At 41.9% G+C, this 26766-nt stretch overlaps 1 protein-coding gene across 3 annotated transcripts; it reads left to right on the top strand.

Moving 5' to 3' along the window:
* Nucleotides 1–25594, top strand: LOC114425999 (TSC22 domain family protein 1-like). Of its 3 annotated transcripts, none has more exons than XM_028393079.1 (3): nt 1–3405; nt 23161–23212; nt 23979–25594. In XM_028393079.1, the coding sequence occupies exons 1-3, from the start codon at nt 722–724 to the stop codon at nt 24246–24248; spliced, it is 3006 nt and encodes a 1001-aa protein (XP_028248880.1). In that variant the 5' UTR covers nt 1–721; the 3' UTR covers nt 24249–25594. The 3 variants fall into 3 exon arrangements, with proteins under 3 accessions (XP_028248880.1, XP_028248881.1, XP_028248882.1); XM_028393080.1 differs by lacking the exon at nt 1–3405 and adding an exon at nt 22571–22883; XM_028393081.1 differs by lacking the exon at nt 1–3405 and adding an exon at nt 22590–22674.
* The last annotated feature ends 1172 nt before the right edge of the window (nt 25595–26766 follow it).

Below are 26766 nucleotides of genomic sequence, written 5' to 3'. Positions count from 1 at the left end.
CCTCCAGTCCCGTCACAGAGCTACAGCAGCGGTGCAGGAGACTGAACGACGCTACCGCTGGGGAGGACCAGTGATACAGCAAAACCAAGAGCAAAGCGAGGACTCAGTGGAATGGATTTAATCTTTGTGCGCCGCTAATAAGTGATCGTATTCTGTTTTACGTCGCTGTGCACCGGATGAAAGGTTGCTTGTTCTCATTTTCCTTCTTTTGAGAGAATTCAGCAGTTAAACGGCACCATAGGCTCTGTTTAGCTAGCCGGTGATGGAGACTGGCAGCTATAGCTAGCTGACGTTACTCTTCTGTCAGGCTAGCATTTAATTTAACGCTAACTTGCGCCTTTGTTTTTCTTTAACTACACGTGTTCATTACAACATATCATACGATCATAGAACACACATAATGTTAGCTCTTCTTTAACAACGGCGCAGACGGATAACACAGGTACTTAACCGGCATCAGCTGACGTTAGCTCGCTAGCCACTGAGCAATCGGCCACTAGCTTCTTTTGCCTGGCTAACTGTTACAGGATAAATCCTAATCTTTCCTGAGAGGCTGTTGATATCGGCTCAACTTTGCCTGATATTTTGAGAACAGCCACGCGACACGTTTCTTTTTGATCCTGTTGTCTGTTGATCGTAGTTTTGTCAAAACGGCGCCGTTAACGAAGTGCAACCTTATTGCATACTGTCAGAGACCAACTACCGCCCGGATTCTCTCAGAATGCATCATCCGGACCCTGCAGCAGACTCTGGCAGTGTTAGAAAGATGGCGCATCCGGCTGTCTTTCACAGGAGGGGTAGCAACACAGGCAGCGGGAGCGGCACCGCGCTGTCAACACCGGCAAACCCGGTGGTCAATAACAGCCACGTCTCAGCCGACGATTTTCAACCCTCCCTGTTGATTCAGTGCCAACCTCCTGCTGGTTCATCCTCCCCGGGACCCCATCATCCACCTCCCCACAGCCTGAATCTGCAGCCCCAGCCCACACAGACAACCGGCGCTCAAATAAAAAAGAAAAGTGGTTTCCAGATCACAAGTGTGACTCCAGCACAGATATCTGTTAGTACCAACAACAGCATTGCAGAGGATACAGAAAGCTACGATGATTTGGATGAATCCCACACGGAGGATCTGTCGTCTTCTGAAATCCTGGATGTGTCTCTCTCACGAGCTAACGACATAGTCGGAGCAGAGAGAAGCTCTTCAGAGGAGACGCTGAATAATTTCCATGAAGCAGAGACCCCTGGAGCTGTTTCTCCCAACCAGCCTTCACACCCCCATACCCTGAATCAGGCACAACAGCATGGCGGGGCCATGGTGAATGGGACTGTGCATCATCACCATCAACATCCTCATCAGTCTAATCATGCCCAGGTCTACTCTTTGCCCTCCGGATCTGGGAGCACCCCATCTATCCTCTCATCTGGAGCTTTACCTTGTGTCACCCAGAAGATGCCTTCTAACGTGGGGGGCCCTCAAGAGAATGTTTCCCAGGCTGCCCCTCTGAATATTGTTGCTCAGCCTGTGGGGATTGTGGCCCCAGGATCTGTCCCTGGAATGCACAGCTCTGCTACAGGCACTACAGTTAGTATAGTTAATCCCCAGACCAGCAGTGTTAGTAATGTGAATATGTTGAGCTCTGCCAACGTGCCTGTGAGAGGGGGCATCAGCACGAGTGCTAGTAGTAGCAGTGGTGGCCTTCCTCTCAATGTGATGAGCAGCAGCGGAGGAAGAGGTGGTACTGTTCCAACTGGGGGTAATGTTTTGAGTACCACTAATGTCAGCATGATCCAGCAACACCAAACCATCAACTCCAGTATCACTATGACAACTACAACTCCTGCTGCTGCTGTCAGTGCCTCTGGAGGTGCGGGGCTCCCCACTGGGGTTCAGAGTAGAGTTGGATCAGCTGTACTTCAGCCTGTAAGTGCTCCGGTTACAGCTGTAGCCACAGCTCCTGTATCATCTGCTCCTGTTATGCCTGCTTCAGCTTCAGCCCCTGCAGTGATTACTAGCTCTCGCTTCAGGGTGGTGAAGCTGGACTCTAGCTCTGAACCCTTTAAGAAGGGCCGATGGACATGCACTGAGTTCTATGACAAAGAGACACCGGTCACTGCTCCCTCTTCCTCTGCATCTGATACTGGGTCTCTCAGCATACGTCAGTTTGTCTCTGAGAGCGTTTCTGGGGCCTCAGAGCGGGAAAGCACAAGCGGCAGTTCTGTGAGTAGTACTATGAGTACATTGAGCCATTACATTGAGAGTGCATGCAGTGGAGAGGCTGGTGGACCCCCTGTACCCCAGTATACCCAGGACTATGCCTCCCCTCCTCAGGGCTTTCAAGGAATCCTCCCCAGTGGTTTAAACATGGGAGTATCTCAAAGCCAGCCTCACTTGCACACCCAGGATGTCAACCATCCACACGTGAAGACTACTGTGGCCCCCTCAGCTCCCACAAACATTCATCAGCCTACAACCATACCAGGCCATCAGACGACCATTGGACTTCCTACAACTGCTGTGCCCCAGCAGCAGCTCACCTATGCCCAGGCAGTTGCTAATCAGGCAGGTTCCTCACAGGGAATAGTGGGTGTTCAGCAGCAGAAGTTAGGCATTGCCACTCTGCCACAACAGTCTGCTGCTACTCCTCAAGCATCCACTGTACAGATGAGGCAACCTGAATACACACAGCAAGGGATCCCCCAGGCTGCTTCCACTCAACCTTTGTCCAACCAAGGTGGATCAGCACCTTCAGGCACAGCTAATGGAGCTTGCCAGATAATAGGAGGTTCTCAGCAGTCACAGGCACTCCATCACACACAGCCCCCCTCGGTTCAGGCCACCACAAATGTGGCCTCGTACGTTGGTGTAGCAGGTCTTGGCCAGCAGGCTCAGAGCCACCCAAGCCATCTGGATGGCCAGCAGCAGAAGCCACAGTCACTCCCCACACAGATCCAAAATCCAGTCCTGAGCAGCCAGTTGCCGAGCACAGTCCATCAGAGCCAAGCGTCTGCACCGAGTGTGCCTCAGAGTGATCATCAGGCCCAGTCCCAAGCCCACAACACTGGGGTTAGTGGTCAGATGCCCCGACAGGTAGTACCCCATAGTCAGCCATCTACAGGCAGCTTGACCCAGGATCATAGCAGTGCCCAGGCCCTGGCTCATGCTGCCCAGGCCAGTGCCCTCTATGCTAGTCTGCCCAACTTCACCACCACTCAGCTGCAGGATGCCCAGCGACTGCTCCTCCAGCACCAGTCGGCTCTGTTGGGGTGGCCCAAACTGTCCGGAGGGGAGGCTGGATCTGGATCCAACATTGGCCAAGGTCAGGAATCTGAGGGCAATGTTGCAACCGCCAGTGCCTTAACTGCACCTGCTGGTCTCAAGGCTGTGGATGGAGAGGAAGATGGGTAAGAAATTTAATTGTTTTATTTTTCATACTTGTTTCTCTTGCAAATGATGCATGGGATTTTTAGAGATTCAACATAAACAGAGTTGACAATTTAGAAATAGTTTAGAGTAATGCCATGGGTATTTGTAGGTGACCTCAGAATTGTGAATCTTTTTGAAGCTGAATGATTCCACTGGTTGCTGCAGCTGCAGCTGTGAAGGAAGAAAAGTGTTATTGTTATACTAGAGAACCAGCCGACGGTAGCCAAGCTGCTACATTCTGTCTGCCCTCTGTCAGTAGGACACAGTAGGGCTCAGCTGGATGTGACGTCTCTTGTCTTTATCAAGTGGCTGCAGTGATTCGACATTTTGCCCTCGCCTGCCTGCTTGCTAGAATCCAGACTGACTTACAGAGCAAAATTTCTGCTGGGCGTGTAGTTTGCTGTAACACTTTCTCAGCACATTTGTTGTTGAAAAGCAGGAATTGGAGCAGCAGGTGTGATGAATTAATGAGTAGTAGAATGAGATATTTGGCTACATATTTGATTTAAATGAATGATTTTTCTTTCACAGTCTAAAGCCTTTTTGGACCTTTTGATGAAACCTTGAGAAAGAGATGCTGGTTTACTTGTTGGTGACAGGAAATGCATATAATTTCTCTTTCTCAGTAAAAGCTTAGTGATTTTTAAAAAGCACTCTTACTTTTTCACATTCTCTTCTTGTGCTACTGAAAATCCTTTGGAATGTCCTTCCAATAAGTTTTAAGAACTCATTTTGAGGTTACAGAGGAATTTTAATCACCTTACAATAGCAGGAAATGGCTCACATTTCAGTCACTCATAATTCTAAGCCTGTTTTTTTTTTACTTTTGAAAAATCTTGACCTTACTCCCTAACTTTGTTAGCTTATAGGTTGTTTTGCATATTGGTTAAAATCAGAAAAGTGAACCTGAGTGGAGTTGATTCCTGGACATGTATAATAGAAGGTGATATAAATATGCTTCAGTATGTCTGTATAGGTCAGCTACATGAACACTGAGGGATAGCTACTTTTATCACATGCTGTTTAACTCGGAGGAATGTGAGATCTATGTGGGATCAGGTGGATTATTGTCTTTGATGATCATCTGCATTTGTGCCAAACCAAAGCCCTTTTTACAAATGAGAACATTGTCTCTGTGAATTATGGTCATGGTATAGTTTATCTACTCTCAGAGTAGATGTCGACAAATTCTGCTGATTGAACTTTCAAAAAGTAGCACAGCTGCATCCCTTGATACCCTCCCAGGTCACCCTTGCACACTTAATCAACTTATCCCTCAAAATCAAGTAAGACTGAATTAAAACCTCTACGTTATATCATATATGTTTTTGTACAGTGTACTGCTCTACAGTGTTAGACTCATGTTTTGAAAATACGTTAGTGCACAGTGGATTAAATGTGGATAGATGATTTTTGTGTTTAAATTCAGTGGAAGTTTTGGGATTGTACTAAGGTTGCGAACAGCTTGCAAAGCTGCACTGATGATCCTGTGCTTTGAGACACAGTGAGCAGTTTAAAAGACCTGAGACATTGATGGATGTACGAGCCTGTATCTCTAGCTCTTGTTCATGAAATGAGTAACATCTATTTAGGATGTCTCAGAGCAGCATTTTTTAATACTTGCAGTCTGGATTACTTTAGATTGTTTTATAGATATAAACAAAACTCACATGATTGTACTAGAACATCATCAATTACTGAATTGTGGTAAGATGGGTATAATTTGATTGAATATCACTTTAACTTAACAGCCAAAAATGTCATTTTCTACAAAGAGACAAAGTATAATATACCTTGTGCTGTGACAGCTAGGGTTATCACAGCACAGTGACATTACTCTGACACATAATTGCATAACTTGCCCACCAGCTGCATAAGTCTAATGCAGTCATGTTTTTCTGATTTTGGCATATAAAAAGTGTGTCATCAGTACTTGTCATCACAGGACAGACAATTAGAAACTGAGGTCTGAATCACATTTGGCAATTAAAGTGCATCTCCATGCATCTCAGAAAATAAATACACGTTTGTGATGCAGGTTTGTGAAATTCATAGATAATAATTTTCTAAACAGCTGGAAGCTGCTGTCAACGTTATGTCAAAACCCAGATTAATTACGTGTCTCAGAAATCAGTGTCTCAGTGCAGTTATTTTAATTTTTCATCGTTAATGACCATGTGCAAAGTTTATTTGAGGAAATTGGCAGCACCAGTAAGCTAATCAACACACCCACACACAGACAAGCCAAAACAAGCCATGCAGTGATAGGAGTAAGGGGAAACAAAGATTCAACATTAAAGATTAAAGTAAGCATCCATGTTGACCTAGTGGAAGATTTTGTCTCACCATGGTAACCCTAGTGAGAGGAAAAAAACAACCTTCAAATGAAGCATTGTTGAGGCCTGGAAAAGAAATTCTTCTGTGGATTTCTTGCAGGGGAAAAGTCTCCCGCATCTTTGTTCTTTGTCTAATAGGAATCCATTTACAAGTATGGTCCAGATAGGGGTCAACATGACATCAGTGGTAGTACAGTTCGTCGGGCTCCGGGCTCCTGTCAACATATATTCAGGCTTTAATGTGCTGGATAACCCTGTTGTCATAAATCACCCCTTTTAAGGTGCATCTGTATAGCAGTAGTGTATTTAGTGTATCAGTATCATGTGTTTGTGTGGCTTCCTTTCAGTGAAGGAGTAAATCAGTTGTACATTTTCATTAATGTGTGCAAGTCATTAATGGATCATGTTTAAAGTTGTGTGTGTGGGCAGGCTGCTGCTGAATGACTGGGAGTGTTATTGGACATTGGTAGTGATTTAGAATCAGACATTTTTAATAGCATGTGCATTATATAACTAACGTAGAAGCAGGTTGTCTACCAAGATCTTTAAAGTATAGATGATGCTATATGCATGTTGACGTCTGTCTACTGTATATGAGAAGTGGTTTTGTGAACTTAGAATCCTCATGTTTTTGTTTGTCCTGTATTTTAGTTCTTCTTTCAAATGTTTGTACTAACAGAAAAATTGCATCTGTGACTTTAAATGAGGATGTGCACTTAGATTATTATTCCTTCCATAGGGCCCGTTTGTGAAGTTAGTTTAAAAACGATAATATAACATTTAGATTAATAGATTATTAATAGATATTGATAGAATGTGTAAAAAATAAAATAAAAACAAATACAAAGTGGTTTAGATGTATCTACTGAAGTTTGTATTATAACGAGATAGAGGGCATCACCTTAACTGTATACCTGTCTGTACCAAAGGATGGGATGTTGTGTTGCTACAGAGTGTTGCCTCAAGTCCAACCTGTGAGGAAGAAGTGCTTCCCATAGAGCTTTCTCTCTGTAATGTTTATGTCTACAATTTTAACAGTGGACAAGTAGTTGGTTATTAAAATTGTAAATCCAACAATGGCGGATGCAGTCTTTGTAAGAATGTCAGGCTAAGAAACAAAAAGAGTCAACCACTTCTAGAGATCTCTGTACTGCCAACAGTGGCAGTAATGGTGCTTTGTACTGTGTGCAAAGTTTAACCAGGTACAACTTCTTTGGCATAAAACACTGTGTCTTTTTTACATGCCCAGTCAGTGGTCTCATTGAAATCAATGAGGAGGCTGCTTTTTTCTTTCGAGCTATTGTTGGCCTGACTGCAACCCAAGTGTGTGTGTATGTGTGTTTCAAAGTGTGAAAGCTCAGGGGAATGTGGGCTGGCTGGCTGGCTGCATGATGGCTATCTCTGCTGCTGGCTGTTTTGTTTGTAATCTTCCCCCTGGCAATGCAGGGAGTCGGTGTGTGCTGGGCCTGTTGCTCATTGTGTGGAGATCAACGAGATCCCCAGAATTCACAACACACAGCGGAAGTGACCCAAGCTGACCCAACCAAACTTAATAAAGTCTACCCAAGCTGGTTTAGTCCACTAAGGGCACAGCAGACTGTACCAGCTGGAACCAGACTGATCATATTGTGTTACTCTTTTACTTCCTTCATTATAGTCTGCTCTGTAGAGGTTTGACTGAGAAAGTTTATCCTTCAAGCTATAACAGGTATCCAGTGGTTTCAGTCTAGTTTCAGTCTGGTTTCAGTCTGGTTTCATTAGCCACACCTTGATGTGTCCCTGAAGTCAATCCTTTACTTAACTGTTCAAGCTTGTTTAATTAAGAGTAGTGAGTCTTCCTAATACATTGCATAAATATTTGTCTTGCTGCTATTTTTTTAGTATTCAAACATTCACACAAAAATGACAGACATAAAGACATTTTACAAGAAAATGCATGTGACAATGACATGAATGTTACTTTGAACCTTTTAATTTCCACATTTGATCAGTTGTGCCAGTCTGTTACTGCAGGGCTCGTTTTTGGCAGACTCACTCTTGTGCTGCCATTAAAGTTGTGTGTAGAGCAGAAGTGTTGCTGCTGCTACTTTCATCAGATAAACTTTACATATTTCCTCATTCCCATTTATGTAGTCATCCACCATTGTGTTGTCAGTGTTAGTTCATCATGTGTGTCTCAGCTACATGAAGCATTCACTGATGTGATGTGTTAAAGTTACAAAACAACCACATTGTTTTAGTTTCTACTTACATTTTATGTCATCTGTGTAAGTGTAATACAGTAAATCCCTTTAGACTGAATTACCATATTTCCAGGACTATACATCGCACTTTTTTTTTCATCCTTTGGCTGGCTATGCGACTTTTACTCAGGTGCGACTTGTATATGAAAAATATACAATCAGTCTTGTGTCCTGACGTCCCATTACAGATATAATGGTCGCTGTTCTGTCCCTCTCCTGGCGGTTCGCCTCCACCTCCTGCTTGTCCACACTTTGCATTCCGAGCATAGGTGACGCGTGTGGTTGATATGTTGCTAATTCCAGACAGCTATGAGCACACAGTAGTCTGCCTTTTACTCATTTACAGGATGTTTAATGTTAATCATTTCTCTATGTGAGAACTTGTTTAAATGCATGTGTCTCACTCTCAATGCCCTGTAGCCCTGTAAGAGGAATTCAGGAGGCAACATTACGCTAAAGACGTAGTGATTTACGCTGGCCCGCTGGTGCGACTAATAGTCCGGTGAGACTTATCCATAGTTTTTTCTTCTTCATTACGCATTTTTTGGCTGGTGCGACCTACAGTCCGGAAAATACGGTAGTGGACATATGCCAAAACAGCCTCATCCAAATAACTGTTTTTGCACATAATTCAGTCATTTTAAGATATAAAGTTGCTAAAGTCTGCATTAGGCAGGAGAGAAGTGACAGAGGGTGACTCCAACCCACAATGGCCCTTTAGCCAGGAGTTCTGGGTTCGTGTCCACCCGCATTGTTGCTTTATTTTTGGTAAACTGCTTCATGACGGTTTTTTTCCTTGCCCTTGTCTAGTTTTCCAGTTTGTGCGCTTGATATTAGGCATGAAAACAAGACTGGTTAAGCTAAGCCGATTTAAAACATCATGTTTCTATTATAAAGTGGAAAAGGCCTAACATGCCTTTGTGCTAACTAATGTTTTGATATGAACCAATGCTTCAGAAGCAAAAACCTGCTGAGAAATCAAAAGCGGATTCCTACTGACTTAAGAAGACCACACTGATAAATGTATAAAGTCACTATAGGCAAAAATTCTGACCATGTGATGGTCCCCTTAAATTTTAGCAAAATGTTGTAAGATATTGGATTTTAAATTGGATTGTTTTTAGTCACAGGAATAATTTGCTGCATCCACCTGGAAATGAGCCATAGGCTTAATGTACACACAGGTACCAAACTGGACAGGTCTCTCCTGTTGTACTGTGTGTAAACACCAAGTGCCTTTATAACAAATGCACCAGTAATGCCTTTTATATGGGGCTCTGATTTTTCCCAACACTGAAGTGTTTCAATAAAAGTAAACAGCAATTGTTGTTTGTCATGCTGCTGACACCTCCCCCATTCTCACCACATAGACCAAGCCAGAGAGCACCAGAACACAACAGAGCGGCCACATGCTGTGTATGAGCAGGAGAGGGAGGGAGGTCTTACCACGCACTGCTGAATATTTACTACTGTATTATCCTTGTATTACTGTGACTTGTTGGGAAAGCATGAATGGCAGAAGGAAAAAGATTGGGTTCTTTTATGTGATTGTTAATAGAGATTAATACCAACCCCTGAGCTACATCTCCACTCCTTTGTCTGCTGCTTATTTGGATGTGCAAATGCGTCATTGATTTTGTTTGTCTCTGCCCCCTCCTTACTGATGGTTTATTTTTCCATCAATAAACAGGATTGTTTCACTTAAGAGTACGGTGGGAAAACTAATGGCCTGTAATGGATGATAATGGATTGTGTTTTTAGTGTGCCTTTCATCTCTGAGGAGAAAAGCCCTGCCGACCTGAACCCACATATGCACCAACAGACACAGCACCATGACAGTGAATGGAAGTTAACTGAAAAAACAACTCCTGCTAGCATTATTGTGGTTCTTTTGATACATGAATGTAGTGAATGTAGTAGTCCACTGCATGTAACAGGTTTGTAGAAACTGGAAAGGTGGCAAAGGATAGCTAGAGCTCAGCAACTAGTGCTAAATCTTATATCAGGCAATACAGTAGTACACTGCATTATGAGTAACTTGGTCTGCAAGTGTTTTGCAAGACAAGTAATAAATTTGATCTATAAACCAGTGATGTCTTGCAATACGAGTAGTGTGTATACAGTGTGTTCTGCGTTGCGTAATTGTTTGTGAGTTGGTGGTTTTTCTTTCTCTTGCTGCAAGGTTGTGGGTAATCATCTCCCATGCTCGGTCTCAGTCAGCTTCCCTTACCCATATAGTCAACATGTCTGCAACTGAATACTGTTTACTATAGCACTGTGACTGTGTGTGTGCGTAAAGCCCTCATGTACACACACATGGGTTGTGGAATAAATAATATGAGTTACCATTAATTATTTCTTAATTCGCTTTGGTATAGAAGTGTTGTGGATTACAAGCACGCTTCTGTTAATGAATTATGCTCATAAACCAAGGTACCACTGTATCCAAATATAACCATATAACTCAAAATCCATTTGTTACAGTATAAAATATGGAAATAACACAGCTGAAATCCCATTGCTGGGTTCAATCACGAACAGTTGGCATGTTGTGTGTTCATGGTGCACTCTGTGTAGGAGTGCTTATAAGGCTGCAGAAGCCATATGTCATCCATGTATGGGCTTTGGTGTGTCTCAGGCTTAAGGTGTGAGCAGTAGCGGTGCGAAATTGGAGCAAGACATAGGATGATGCTCCCGTCTTTTCTCTGTCCAAATCTGCATACATAGGCACTCTGCTCGCTCCTATTTCCTCGTTGTTTTAGCCTTGGGCTGTGTCTGTTGGGGTGTGATCTTCTGTCACGGGGTGGTTGAGTTTTTCAGCATCATGTTCTCTTTTATATCTCTCTTGTCATAGTGGTTGCATGGTTGTAGTAGTCAAAACATTAGCACGTGTGCTGCTGCTGGCTGCACCTCCTCTACACTCTGACAACACTTAGACAAGGAAGTGGGCACAGACGTGCAAGCTGAAGAGGCAGATTGTGGCAGGCAGTTGTTGCACATATTTCTGCCGTCTGTTATTATGTATAATAATATTTGTGTCTGTAAAACTTAGCAGCGTTATTGCTGCGACTTATCTCTTATCCAGCGGCCCTCCTCTGTTACCTGCTGGCTGAAGTGCACGTGAACTGCAGAGGGAGGAGATGACTGACAGACTGACTTCATACTGAGTTTAAAGTGTGTAATGACTCTGCTGCTAGTTATAAACTAAATCAGTGAAAAATAATGTGGCGTAATAAAACTAACCAATAGCAATGATAAAGATCAAGATATCATCTTCAGCCACGCTTTTTTATTTTTAGGCATTAGTGGGCTGCTACTGTCATCCCCCTAAACATGCAGGCAATGTGCTGAATCATGGCTGGCATTCCTGTGGCCAGAACACTGTCCAGTCAGCTCCAGGAATTTTACATGCACGCACGCATAACATACGCAACACACAAGTAAGAGAGAATGCAGTGGATGACTTTGCTATCAGCGTAAAGAATTCTCCTCTTTTGTCTGACGTATATTTCTTGCTGTTATATTTCTCTCTCAGATCGGGTCATTGTGTCTGTGCTCTCTCAACCCACTAGAAATAAAAGCAGCCAGTAGCTCAAAGTATTTGTTTTTCAATTCATTAGCATTCCGGTGATCAAACAAACCAGCAAATACTTTTTTTTAGCTTGTGCACAAAAAAGCTTTACCAGTTTTTTTTTGTGCCGTCACATTTTTGCACACATGATAATAATTGACATAACTTTATCTGTAATGATGCAAGTGCCCTGTTGCAGTGGCAGTTTGTCTGCAGATCCCAAATTATGAGCTCAATATTAATAACCGGAGTCAGTGCTACTACTAGAGGACGACTAATGGGGTCATTATGTTTGTTGATTATGGGTTTTGATTCTTTTTTTAGTACAAAATGATTTTTTTTTATATTTGGTGTTAGATTTGTTGTAAAATCAATGCATACAGTGAGTTATCAAGCTGCATGAAAATGAAATCCCTTTCTAATCTTGTTTAATAACAGAGAAGGAAAAAAGCTAAACTAGCTCTGTGGAAAAGGTTTTTGCCGTCTGTAAATACTAAAACTACAGCTGTTGAAGTTATGAGGCTGATAGTTGTACCTTTTTGCTCAGCTGTGATGAGTGTTCTAGCCAGTGAGGGTCTTTTCCCATAGGGTTTAATATTCATTCATTCTCGCTTTGTGCATGCTAATCCCCTTCTCTGTGCTCTGTGGCTGAATGAGGAATCCTGCTGGAGGGAGCGGGTTAAATTTTCTTTTTGGTCCCCCCCCCCAGTAGTCTAGCCAGCTGCTTCTTTTATTAGCACAATGAAAGCCTGGAGAGACTTCATATATTGTTCTTATTGTACAGTAGGTTTATGTAGCTCAGCGCAGTAAAACATTAGTCAAATGTACGTTGATTGTTGACAGAACTCCTAATTCTTTGATTTCAATAATGTTCTGAGCTGGATCTATATTCTGAACAGGCTGGACCCACATGTGCACTCCACTCTGTTTCATCTTGTTTATTAACTTCAGATGTGTGAATACGTCTTTTTTTGCACTTGGTCTAACATGCCAGTAAATTTCCTCTCGCTGTTATTGGCACTTTAAAAGCAACATGGATGCCAACATTAGTATAGTCAGCCTGCAGACGCTTTTCAGGTCCGTAAACAGAGCTGTACTACCCCCTGCTGGTTGGCAATCTGTAAGCTGCGCACTTAAACCAGTTTATCCATGGAGCACCTACATGTAAACTGTGCGTCATGTGATGGTTCAAATACTGTTTTTAGTCTGAAGTACCACACTGTTCAAGCTCTACTCTACCCAAGCTTGACTAGATGTGGCCGTAGGAGAATGTGAGAAAGAAAGTATGTTGTGCTTTTCTAAATGCTCCTGCTCAGGCAGCCTTTCTGCTGGAAGAGGAAACATAATGCAACAGAGCTATACACAGTAAAACAAAGTTAAGCTTCTTTCTTAACCCATGCAACCCATTTAGAACCTAACAGTAGCTGCTGTTGTTAGTTAGCCAAACTATTATAGATTTTTCCAAGATGTGATTCAGTTCTTTCCCAAACAGTTGAAATGTTGGTCGGTTGAGTTTCTCGACACATTCATTTTTAACTGCAAATTTTGTTCTACTCCTCGTAGCCTATGTGTTTTTATGAATGAGTCATGGAAAGGCCACAAAGCAGCTGTGAGAGTCCTAAAGGTTTGATAGAGGGATGTGTGAATTGTTGCATTTACTGAGAAACAGATTTTAAGACTTGTAAGGAACCAAATTAACCAAAACTGTAATTTTAACATGACACATTTAAATGTGAAATGAGAGGAGGAGCAGAAACAAACACATTGTTACAGCTTCTCTGAACTCAGTTGGACCAGCAGGGTGCTGTAATGCATCCAACTACGGATTGGGGCTACCCATGACCCAAAATCCTCTCAAAGTTGTTGGCAGGACAGTTAGTGGTAAAACACTAGGCCAATGAGAAAAGAAACTCTGAGTTTAGAAATAAATAACCATTTCTGCAGGACTGAATTTGAACATTTATTGACAAGTTGATGTAAAGGAGGATTAGTTCTGATGAGAAAACAATGGGCCAACAAAAGAAACTGTAACTTCCATAAGAATGTGTAGTCAAGTGAGATACGTTCGATGATCAGATGGCTGTTAACAGTTGCCATTGTAGACGCTTTATGTGCTGTTCTATTCACTGACATGGCTTTGACCTGCATTGAAAGCAGTTAAGGCCTTTCACTTTAGAATACTACTTTAAGCAGAACATCTGTGTAGGAAACCTCAGAGAGAGAAACGATTTTAGTCTGTCTGAATAGACAAAGGTGCATTTTTCAAAAGTGTATTCAGCTTGTTTTTTTTATGTACTTATCTGATCAGCATTTCACAGCAAATGAAGACCAGTAAGATTTTAGACTGATTTTAAATGGTCAAAAGAAGTCAGACCTTGGTGGGGGCCCACAGATTGAGTGGCTCCATTTGCCACTAGATGGCAGTGTGGTCTAGCTTTTACATGTGTGAGGGGTGAGGAGGTTGTAGTTACAATATGGTTTATTGTAACTGTATACATTTTCACAGTTATCAGCACATTGCCTTACAGTGTTTGTGTCCAAGTCAGCAGTTTGTGGTTTTTTTAAGTTATGTATATTTCATTGATTACAATGAAAGGAGTAATACTCATTGTTTTCAATGCCCAAAGAAAAATGATAAAAGGCTTCAGTTCTACAGATTGTTGAGCTACGGACTACAATATATCGAATAGTCTTTGAGTAATGTTGTTCTTTTTCCCCAGTCTTACACACACACACACACACTATATATATATATATATATATATATATATATATATATATATATATATATATATATATATATATATATATATATATATATATATATATATATATATATATATATATATAGTGTGTGTGTATAATATAATATATAATATATATTATATATAATATAATATAGACACACACACACACACACACACTACCATTCAAAGGTTTGAGGTCATCAGGCCAGTTCTATAGCTTCTCTGATCAGCAGTTCTGCTGTGCTAACATAATTTCACAGGAGTTTTCTAATCATTAATTAGCCTTTTTAACACGATTAGCTAACACAATGTACCATTAGATCACAGCAGTGATGGCTGCTGGAAAAGTGCCTCTGTTTACCTTTATTCCATTACAAATCAGCCTTTTCTAACTAGAATATTTATTTACCTCATTAACAAGGTCTAGACCGTATGTCTGATTACTTTAATGTTATTTTAATTGAAAATTTTTTTTTTAAATAAAGACCTTTCCAAGTGACCCCAAACTTTTGAACAGTAGTGTGTGTATATATAAATATTGGTAGAGGCCTGTGCAGTGTTAATATTGTCTTTAATAAGGTTTCATTTGGCTGCATAATATTAAACGAGGTCCCAAATTAACATTAACAGCCACATGCAGAGAATATAGGTTTGGTGAATTCAGCTCAAGTTTAATTTTCATCGTCACCAGAAGGTGGCGATGTGGATTATTGTTTCTTTTTCAGTGTGTGGTAATAAGCACATTGTCTCATACATATCCTGCTCGGTATAAGCCGGCAGTTTGGTGTTTATATAGACTGTTCATCAAACAGGGAAAATGGGCATCTCATTGTAAATGGCATGATGATGGTCAGGGTGTCTGGGTTTGGAAACAACCGGTTTGTTGGTTTGTTTGTTGCTAATCCATGCTTATGATAGCTCTGTGGTCGTCAGAGATTAGGCCTGTGACGGATTCCGTCATTGGTTAATCCACCCTGTGCTGTGTGCTATCGTCTTCACTTGTAATCTTGAAGGCAAAGAACTGGGTCAGATGGATCTACGTATTGATCTGATGAACTCTCCCTGACCTGTTGCAGCAATTGATGAAAATGCAAAGAAACCAGAGGAGGACATTTAACTTTCAAATGTTTCTTCACTTAATCAGTTGATTTTTATATTTCTGTGTTTGTGAGCCAAGATTTTATTTTTAAATTTGGAAATGAAAAGGGTTCACCTGAGGTAATAGAAGAGTTAAAGGCTGTGATTGTATTGATTATAGTAGCCTTGGCTAATCAATGACAGATCAATTCTGCTTATCCCTAAAAGGAGCAGGCACATCATGGTGTGTATATGGGTTGGTGGTAGCAGGAGATTTTCTAGCTAATGTCAGTATATGGAAGGATAGGACAGAGCTGCCTTATACAGTTTTATATATATTTATATCAAGATATTTTACTGTACAGTACTGTAAACTCAAACTAAAAAAGGAGTTCAGATGGATCATTGTTGTGTATCAACAGCTCAGAAGTGGAAATGTAGACGCTTACTGATGCTGTATTTTGATTTATATTTTGTCTTGCATTAGACTTGCACCACACTTCAAAGTGAACGCCACTGCCCTTTGAAATGACATGCATGTCCCTCACCAACAATAGAATCAATCATGTTTGTGTGATGGCAGCAAGTGAAAAGCCACATAAAATCTCTAATGTGACCACTCTCATTCACATGTCTGCTTGTTCCGGAGCGACTCACATATGGTTCAGTATCTGGACTGTCAGTCGTATTTCTGTGTCAACAGAATTAAAAAAATGAAAACGGTTTTGATTCACATCAACAGAAAAAGCCAGATTTGAGTTGCTTCAGCCTGGCAGTCTGAACATAGCCTTACTCATCACCTTAAAAAGCATTTATATGTTACCAGTGTATCTACCCACTGCTTGGACTGATTGTACTAAATATGTTTAGAGTGTGGTATGTTGAGATGTAGAGTATAGCATGAGAGATGCAGATGACTCAGTTCTGTGCTTATAAGACAAAAACAGCCGTCCTCCAACACAAACACACACACATCCATCTGTTGTCTACACAACTGAGACTGTGTAGTAGGTGCGTGTTCCCCAGACATCAAGTTTTAAGATGTCTTCCTCTGCAAACCTGAAACCTGTTTGTTGTTGGTTAGGGTTAGAAATATACTGATTTTTCAACATTGTTGCCACAATATTCCTCTGTTTTTTACAACTTGAACTGTGTGGCTGTGATGGATTCTTGACTTGATGATCAGCTGCTGTGTTCTTCAGTAGCTGTTTCTGTAGGTCTGATCACCAAGGAAAGGCATGTCCCACCCACTTGATAAATTTAAGATGAATTGCAGTGATCATAATTAAAGTAATCCCATGCAAGATACCCATACTGACCATATTTAAACATGTTGATTTAAAATTGTTACCTTATTGTAATTTTAACTGTAATAATTTTGGTAGTTATCAACCAATAAAGTTCAGCCTGTGCAGGTGAATACCTTAATTATCATCCAGTCATACCTCAAGTGCTATTACACACAAAATTGACTAATCAAGCACCAAGAATGGTACAAACTGATTCAACTGTGTGGACCGTTAAGAACCTGCATCTAATTGTTGGTTCTGTTTTGACAGTTCTCTGCCTCACTACTTTCTCCCTCCAGGCTCTCGTCACCTCGTCTTTTATTGCTGCCGTTGGCATAATTTCTGTGCTGTATTGTCTGCACTATGGGCCCTGTGTGCTCTCTGCTAATCCTTTTAATGCCAGGTTTCACTCCACATTATTCAAACCTGCTGCTCACACACCGACACATGTTATGCAACTTAAATCATGTGCATGCATGTGCATGAGAGAGAACACTGAAGCATCTCTGGGACCAATGCAGCAAAAACCCTCTAAGGAACTTACAGCTGATTGCCTCTAGGATTAGTAGTAGCTATAATTAACAGTTTCCTTTTTATTCTTGATAAATTCTTGATAAGATTAGCAGCCTTTATAAGCAAGACAAGCTAGATTAATGTCAACACACTGAAATACTACAGTAAGGACCACTGATATGAAACATATTATATTGGCATTGTTTTCTTAATTTAACACATTCTGTTGTTAAAATTCAAAATGTATTTTTGCTACTGTTGTTCTTCCAAAGCAGTAAAATGTGTAGAACTAATATACCCTGTGTAACTCCACAAGTGACTGCTCAGATCTGACCTGATTATTTAAAAGGTCAGTCAGAATATCAGGGGTTGGGTTGAATGCATTCACCAAAGCAACTGTTATATATAAACTATGTGTTTGTGCTCGTCTGTCCTCTCTCTGCTTATGACTCATTGAGACAGTACAAATGCTGAGGCGGTGGATCTAGGCCATTCTAGCCCTTGTGTCTCTAGCCGACTCTCTCTCACTCCTTCTCTCGCTCTGCCCCCCACCCCCGCATATGTGTGTGTGAGTTGAGTGAGGACTAAGGACTTGCTGTTGTCAGCCCAAATGCTCCAATAGCACCTCTCTCTCTTACGTGTGGAGGCCAAAATGGCCACTCATCATTCCTCCCAGCCTCTCTGACTGACTCACGCAGTAGCTCTCTGTCTCATTCTCCATAGTCAGGGTGTGACTATGGAAAAACCTCTGCCAGCGCTTACTGGTAAAGTCTCTGTGTGTACCCACTATCAAACTACAGTTCAGCCAAAAGCCTTTACAATTCAACAATTCAATAGGTTCTTTTTTCCATCACTGGGACATGCTAGGCCCCATTTATTACATTTAGATTTTGCATTTCCCCAGAAACTCAGCAGAACCTGCTGCTATTACTCTTTCCTGTGTGGCACAAGAAAAGAAGCAGGAATTAGGCCAGAAGCAAAGTATTTAGCATAAGGATTCTACTTATCTTAAGAAAAGATATTACAGGTTAGTTGTTGGCTGGATGATGAGTCTGTAACAATACTGTTCTTGGTCTTTTGTGTAAAAAGTTTGAAATTATATCGAACATTTTGTCTTTCTTTGAATGATGCCAGTTAAATACAAAGGGTCCATATCATGGACTAATAGAGGCCCAGCTTTGCTTTTGAATAGTATTTTTGTGTGTAATGTGTGTATTTCTCATGTTCACAGTATATTGATTAGGGTTTGTATCACTTGTTTTCTTACAACATTGGAAAACCTGGTCAGATCTGCACAGATCCAGCATAACCAGATTAAGGATGACTTGATGATTGCTACTTATTGAACTCCTGAACTTTTGGTCTCCATAGCTGAAATTTTCAACATGCTGCTGCAGATATGCTGGAGGTTTTACCTCACCATCAAACTTGTTGAAAGCTTGTGACAGGTTGGAGAGTTGGTGGATACTGTGTCAGAATTTCACGGTTTTCTGATGTTCAGTATTAGAAGCCAAGATACAGGAAAGCCATTCCAATTAATGATGTCTGTTGAACCGGTGGTGTGGTGTAGTTGGTGTAGTTGACCTTTTTTCCTTCCATGTCCACCGTGCATAATTCTGATGTTGTCCTACACATCCCCTTTAGTGATGTTGCTACCTACACACATGCTCCGGTGTTAGCTGCTGGTGTGAAGCTGTACTCACCCCCAGTCCAACAGGTCTACCTGTGTGTGTGTTCTTACTATACAGAACCTCACTCAGGAGGACACTGAGCCTGACACAGAATTCAATCAAATCAACTCAAACTTTGACTGATCATGCTTAAAGCATCCTAAGAGTAGTATACTTAAGTAGCTAAACTTAAAATGCTATAAACAGGCTGGGTAGAATGTTACAACCCACCCAGAAATTACATGCAACTGATTCACCCCTGCTGTCTGTTGGTACAAGGGAAATCCCCTGGATTGTGCTCCTCCTTTACCTGTTGTTTCTTAGCCGGCTGCCTCTAAGCTGGCGGAGGCCCTGCATGTGCATGTTGTGTTTTCTATCTGCCGAGCCACTAAGCCATTTTAAGGCTGCCTTTCAATGAGAAATGACAAGATAAGACCCGAGAGCACAGGGTCTCTTGTCTGTCACACAGAAAGCCGGCACTAACAAGAAAAATTATGATTCACTTTGAAAGTACCAACTAAAACAACAAGTAAGCATTGCGACTGCAGTTTGGAAAGAAAGACCAACAATCTGGAAGACTTTGACCTCTGAGTGATTGTGACAACCTTTGTTTGACAAGAAAAATAAGTAGACTTTTAGGACACACTGGGTGGACAGACTTTTGTCCACCATAAGTAAGGAGAAAGTAAGGGCAAAGGATAGTGAGCTGACTTACATGTGTTTATATGTGTCTAAAATGACATTGCTCCAAACATTTTTGAGCCTGATTCATAGTATTCAGGAGAGGGGAGGATGAGATTTACCATATAGCCCTGGCTGTGGAGGGTGGAGGGCTTGTGGTAGGTGCAAGAAAATCACTGGGCCACATGCTAATCTCTGTTGATGGTTTATGTAACTCTAGTATCACATGATCAGACGTCACCACCCACCCTCTGTCTATGTTCACTAATTCAGTCACTGGTCAGCCACCACACATGGATGACAGAGAGGGAAAAATGAGGAGCACATATATACAATCCCTGTAACCTGTCACGCTGCATTTATTTGCTGTGCAGTTGCAGCCGCTAATGCAGCTATAGACTCGAGCCAGATTAGTTGAGTAAATTTAAAGAAGGTACGAGGGTTGTTTAGTGAAACTCAAGCAAAGACGCTTAGAAAGACACTGCTAGTTTACTTTTGGAGTGTATAAGTTCTGCTGACGGACGCCTCCATGAGAGTGAGGGGAATACAAGTGCAAGGCCATGACGAGATGGCGCTGAAGCTTTTGTTCTGGGAGCTGGAGCAGCATCTCAAAAGGTAAAACAGAGGCAGGGAACACCACAGGGATTCTGTAGATTGTATCACTACATGGGACAGTTGCTACATAAAGGGTTGTGTAGCTATTATGTTGTTTCTGAAAAAAAACAAAAAGGCAGTAAGGGCATTGCCATTTTTAGGTCAGTGTTGTCATTTTGGCATTGTGTAACATGGTGTTCCTAATGTATGCTACAGTGGCAAAAAAACTTCATATTGTGTAGAGACTCAACATATTTTCTGTTGTTGTAACTAAATGTGTACTTGTTTGCGCTTGAAAGTGATCATGACTGTGACATAAGAGGGCATCTGCCAGCAACAGTGTGGGTCATTTCTCAGTTATGTTGCTACAGTAGGTCACTGGGCTAGTGTTGTTGCAAAGATGCAAAAACCACCTATAACACAGTTATTAATGCAATCAAGCTTAAGTATTATTTTTTGTAATATGTTAATCTCAGCTCTCTGAGAATATGTTAATATGCAAAATCAATATAAATACAAAATATTTGTAGTAAAATTGTGAACATTCATTATAAAATATGCTTTGAACGTTGTCAAATTAAAAAAAAAAAAAAGCAGAAGTAGAAAACATTTTTAAATCAAAATAAATTCCAGTGTCATGCGTTTCCTGTGCTGCTGATTTGTAGTTGACAGCATGCAAGTCTTTTTGAGCAGTGGCTCTTCAGAGCGGCCTTTCTTAGAACAACCTCATTTTATTTTCCTGGCTACCATTCATAGTAAGCAGGTACAGCTTGTACAGAGCATTTACGTTGGACAACACTACACATGCCCCCAGGAGCTGCAGTGGCAGTATTCTGGGTGTGGATAATTGACTAAACCCTCTTCCAGTCAAAGATGAGACCGGAACAGATAAGAGAGGCTTACAACTTCTTGTTAAGGCGTTGGGCTCATGGATAAGTGAGTGCCGAAGTGTTTGATTGGGTTCAGAGGCGTAGACACAGTAGACACTGACATCAGCACAAATAAACCTCTGTGCATGGCTCTGCTCCTTAATATATAGGACTAAGTTGTTGCTAATGAATTGGCTTAAGCCCCAGTTTCAAAGGTGACTCACTCAGCAAAGGTGTTGACTGAGCCTTTGTTTATGATGTGTAGTGTAATTGTAATCAGGCCTCATCATCCAAAATATTACATGCAACCATCTCCCTGAATAATCCCAATCACTCAGACCTGCCAACATTTGTGTTTGGAACAGTGTATAGTCACACATCAGCAGTCTTAGTTCCTCCAGAGTTGTCACTGTGAGTTAGGGAACTGGGGCAAACTCTTACATATCAGAAATGTGTATTAATAGATTCTCCACATATGTAGTTATAGCTGGTATTACATTCATGCTTCAACCTCCATACGTAGTTTTCAGAAATGCAGATAGCTTGGATTGTACATGGAATGCGTGGTCTTTAGGAGAGTGTTGGGAGGTGTGGGTGTGGGAAAGGATCTAATATTGTGTCTACTGTGTGGAGGAGTTTTTAGGTGTAACTGTGTGACAAAGATCCTCCTGTTTGGGTGTGATACTGTTTAAAATTTGATTGAAACTGCAAGATCAGAAGTTTGACAAACACATTAAACACAGTCGGGTCATATCTTGCACATGTGGGGTTATTGATTATCCTGCAATCGGATACATATTGATGGATATGTCATTTTCTTAATGCGGGATTCCTTGACATCCTCACAGATGTGCAGTACTTTAAAAGGCCACATGGGGGCATCATATGTACTGTACATACAAGATGGCAGGAAATGGTTTGAAGTATGTGGATTCCCACATGGCTTCTCTTGATGTGAACTGAAGAACACTGCTCCCTCTTGTTATGATCGTCCTGTGAGCTACAGAAACACACATCACAGTAAAAACCATGTGTGGACTTCTTGTCGTGGGCTGTGCTGAAGAAGGCTCAGTAGTGTTTGTTGGTAAAATTAAAAACATCCTTAAAATGAAGGTATTTTATACAAAAGAGAATAACACTTCATGTGCTTATATACCTGGCTCTTGTATCTACCCTGGTTGCTCTGCATAATAACACATTGTCATTAAAAACATCTGAAAACAGGTTCACACATCTAAAAGAAGGATTCCAGGTTGTGAAAGGCGCTGAAGCGGAGACATGTCTGATTTAAGAGTTGTCGCAGTATTTCTCCAGTTCTAAATCGTGTCTTCTCTGGCCTGTTTGTTTTCTACTACAGCTCTTTCTTCTTCCTCTCCTATCCGGTTTTCCCCGGTTCCATCCACCTCGCCTCTGCCGGAATATTTTATGCAAAAACGTGTCAGCTGAGCGGCAGGTGGGGGCGTTCCCGCATAGATTATTCAAAAACCCTCCGCCTCGACCAATCAGGATGCAGCGTGTCGTCGAGTCGCCTGATAAATTATGCGCTCTCCCTCCGAGCTGCAGATCTTTGTGTATCGCCGAGATGAGCTGACCTTGGATTGTGTCTGTGCCACTGCGCTCGGTGCACCAGCCTCGGACTTGACAGGACAGAGAGCAGGTTCGCTGGGTGGATGTGTTTGGCGGATCTGTCCGGGTGGCGGTCGATCCAGGACTATTTGTTGACGGACTGTAGAACATGAACAGCATGAACACGCCGTGCTACACCGTGACCATGGACCTAGGTGTCTGCCAGCTGCGGAATTTCTCCATATCGTTTCTGTCGTCGTTACTGAGCGCAGAGAGCTCGCACGTCAAGCTCGACAATAGGTAAACACCGTGTGCCGTGGAGCCGCTCCGTGGAGCCGCTCCGTGGAGCCGCTCCGTGTCCGGCCGCCTGCATCTCACCGCGGCCCCGCGCTGGGATGCAGGCGGCCGGATGCTTCTGTGCTGTAGGACGCTGCAGGAGCGAAGGCTGCACAGTGAAACCCAACCCCACGGTTTTATAGAAAATTCCAGATGCTTCCTGTAACAGCTGCGCTTCTCCCGTGGTTTTAATCTGACCTGTTTCTAAACATGTGTTTCTTTCTCCTTTCTTCTGTTGCAGTTCGTCTGGAGCCAGCGTTGTGGCCATAGACAATAAGATTGAACAAGCGATGGTGAGTCCACAGACTACTGTGCCTGTAATGCAGCTGACGCTGAAGTCCTGTTTACTATACAGAAGTAGAGTAACACGATATATTTAACTGGAAATATAAACGCCATGTAACTTCTGTTCTTTTGTGTTATGCTAACGTGAAAGCAGCTTAAACCTCGGTTAGTCTACAACCAGCTGCTGTATCCAGCTTGTGACGTCACGGTGTTTTTTTATTTTTTATAATTGATTGCATCAGAAATAAATGTGTAAACAATAAGTTTGGGAATTCTTTCTTCCCAGAAAGTCAAACAGGGTTTTGTTTTCGGTTTCTGCGTCTCTGTTGTCATTGCTGTGAGCTCTGTTGCTAGGCAAACTGGGAGGCTCACACGCCTGGTTATAAATATCTCGGCCTCCGATTGGCTGACACTTTATTGTGGGCTGATTTCATGACGTAGCAGCCTGGGAATATTCTCCATCACGCTTTTTCCTGTATCACAGCGTTAGTGTTTAATAGTTTACAAGAACACATCACATGTTTAGTTAGAGTAGGAGCTATGTTATGTTGTCATCGGTTAGTTCTTAATAAATATAATATATTCCTGTGGTGAAAACTCAGGGAGCCCTCAGTTAACAGTTTAACAGTTTTGTGTGTCTTATCAAGTGGTTGCATTAGGCTGAGCAGGTCTGAATGAATTACATTGACAGCATTATTAATATTCAGACTAGAATCAGTTTTTATAAGAGGTCACAAATGACATCGTTAATATAACTTTTCTTGTTTGTTTCAGGACCTGGTGAAGAGTCACCTGATGTATGCTGTGCGTGAGGAGGTGGAGGTCCTAAAGGAGCAGATCAAGGAGCTGATCGAGCGTAACTCCCAGCTGGAGCAGGAGAACACGCTGCTGAAGACGCTGGCCAGCCCGGAACAGATGGCTCAGTTTCAGGCCCAGGTTCAGACTGGATCTCCGCCAGCCCCTCAAACGGTCCCCCCACCGGGACCCCCAAGCACCGCCACCCTCGCGCAGCCCGCCTCGCACAACTCCGGCCCCTCGGCGTAGCCTGGTCCTCAAACAGACTGACCGACTGACAGTTTACGAGTTCTGCTCCAGCTGCAGAGCCAAACTTTGCCTTCTACAGCAGGAGGTCATCGCTGTTAAGACAAGAATTTGCACATATTTATCTCAGAAGGATGCAGCCAGCAGGACAAGCAGTGCTGTGCTTCAAGCCACAGCGGAGGCTGACAATCTTAGGATGCTGTAGGGGGGGGGGGGAAGGGGGTGGATGAATCAAGGAACATTTGCCAAATAACCTTTGGTCATCAACTAGAATGTCTTACCGAGATGAAACAGCTTACCAGTGGTGACAATATAACTAGATTTAAAAAAACACTGTGCCTGCGTCTGGATTTTAAGTGATGTCGACTATAGTGACGATAGGGAAGTCAGAGGTGGAGGATTGTATTGGTTGTTACTTCTTTTGGTGAACGATGTAAATAAAAGTTCTCTCTAAAGACTGAGAGACTTAGGAGAGAGTTTAAAAAGCCTTCTCAAGAGTGACAAATGAAGAATGTGAGCAATTATTATCATGACAAAGTCCCCATCTGGAATGGGGGAGTTGGTGGGGGTGGGGGTTATTTTGAACAACGATACTTGGCAGCATTGATCACGTTACTTCTTCAACTGTGGGTTGACGGGATGAACAACATCATGGTTTCTTACGGAGATGATGATATTCTATTTTCAGTATTTCACATTTCAAGCTCCTCATTTTGCCCTGGACACAGCTCGTCACTGGTGATTGCTCGACCCTGTACCTGGCATGTAATTTTAACCTTATTTGACAGGGTTAAGATTTTTGGGCTAAGCTGCATTTTCTTTTTTTTTTCCTAAAAAGTTTGATGGGCAGAAGATCATGTATATTTCTGTATAGTGTAAGTTACATGTAAAATAGTGAGGAGGAGGACGGGTGAGAAAAACAGATGCTATCTAGGTCACGCAGATTGATGCAGATGAGCAAGGAACGTGCTGGTCTTGCTCAGTCTGTGTTATCTATTTTTAATGCTGTATTTTCAGAGCTGAGGATGGACAGGAGTTTAGATTATTTAACTGACAACAACTCTTACTGCAACATTAACTGACTGTAAAACCATTTTCACTTGGCTTTTTCTTTCTTTCTGGAAGTATTGCACCTTTTTTTGACAGTGAAGTACTTTGGATGAACAATACCTTAAAAAAACAAACTCTGGAGATGTTCTTTCTTTTTCATTCTGTGTATCAGTTGTATGCTCATGTTCTGTGCATGTTTCCGCAAAGCCCGGACAAGATATTGTAACATACATACCACAATTGCACTTGACAGCTGCACTTCACAACTTTCAATAAACATGCTTAAGGAAGAATAATGACCTGGTTCCTCTGTTTTTCTGTCTCTCTGTGCCCTGGATGCAGTCATGCATCAAGCCTCCACATGCTGATCGGCAGTTTTTGGGAAGTGACGCTGCTTTCTACAGGCAGAAACATGCAGAGCATTCAGGTCACCTGAGTGGCTTCTTGGTCACTTGAGTTCTTAGCACAAATGATAAGCCAGTCACTCTGTTCTGCACTCCAGCTGCAAATCATACAACCTTTATTTGCCTGTCACAGCTGAGTCAATTCTGGCTTATTAGTTGTGTTGATTGGTGCCTTTTCGGTTAGTTAAGACATGTAGACCAAAGTGGTTGTGATTTTTGTTTTATGGTTATTTTCCACTCTAATTATGCATGTTACAGCTTCTTGTTCACAATCTGCTGATGTGGGCAGTTGTTTTCTGTTGTTTACAGAAAGAATTCGTCCATACTTCAGTCCTGCTTTCTTAAAATAATAACTATACGACACAAAGTTTATTGCTTTTCTATAGACCAGGGAAGTTTGAGACCGAGTCTCTCTATTAATGTGGCTTGAAAAAAGATGGTGCCACGCCCACCCCCTTTATGTTAACTTGCTTTTGCCCAGTGTCTGATAATGCTGAGGCTGGGATCATGATTATTCTCTGTCATTGCATATACACACAATTGAGCTGAGGTACCAATGTTAGTTTCAGTATGTACATTGAAATTTTTTCCATTTTAACACCAACCCTCTGTTTTCTTATCTGCCTTGTGTTTGTGTGCGTTTCTGCCTTCTCTTCCTGTTTTACCTCATTAACATTGCTGTGTAATAGAGAAGAGCCGTTAACACATCACAGAACTTCCAAGTTTCAAGAACTGATGTCAGAGGTACTACCATCAAGATTCAAATAATGCAGAACAAGCCTGGCAGAGGCATGAAGAGAGTGATGTGTCTAAAGAGCTGAGAACAACAGCCAAGACACTAGTGAAGGGTTTAACCAAGTCTGGACCTGAAGTGTCAGAGAAGACTAGAGTCCTGTAGAATAATGAAAACAGAAGGCCGTCTGAATATCTGGAAAGAAAACCTAAAGCAGCAGAACTGGGTCTTTGCTTTCTAACATGACAACAATCCAAAGCAGACGTCTCTTCTAGTGAAGAACTACGTCCAGCAGAGCAAAGTGAACATTACTGACTGACCTGCACAAAGTTCT

This window comes from Parambassis ranga, chromosome 21 (assembly GCF_900634625.1).
Source record: "Parambassis ranga chromosome 21, fParRan2.1, whole genome shotgun sequence".
Taxonomy (NCBI): domain Eukaryota; kingdom Metazoa; phylum Chordata; class Actinopteri; family Ambassidae; genus Parambassis; species Parambassis ranga.
This window is presented reverse-complemented; position numbering and strand designations above follow the sequence as displayed.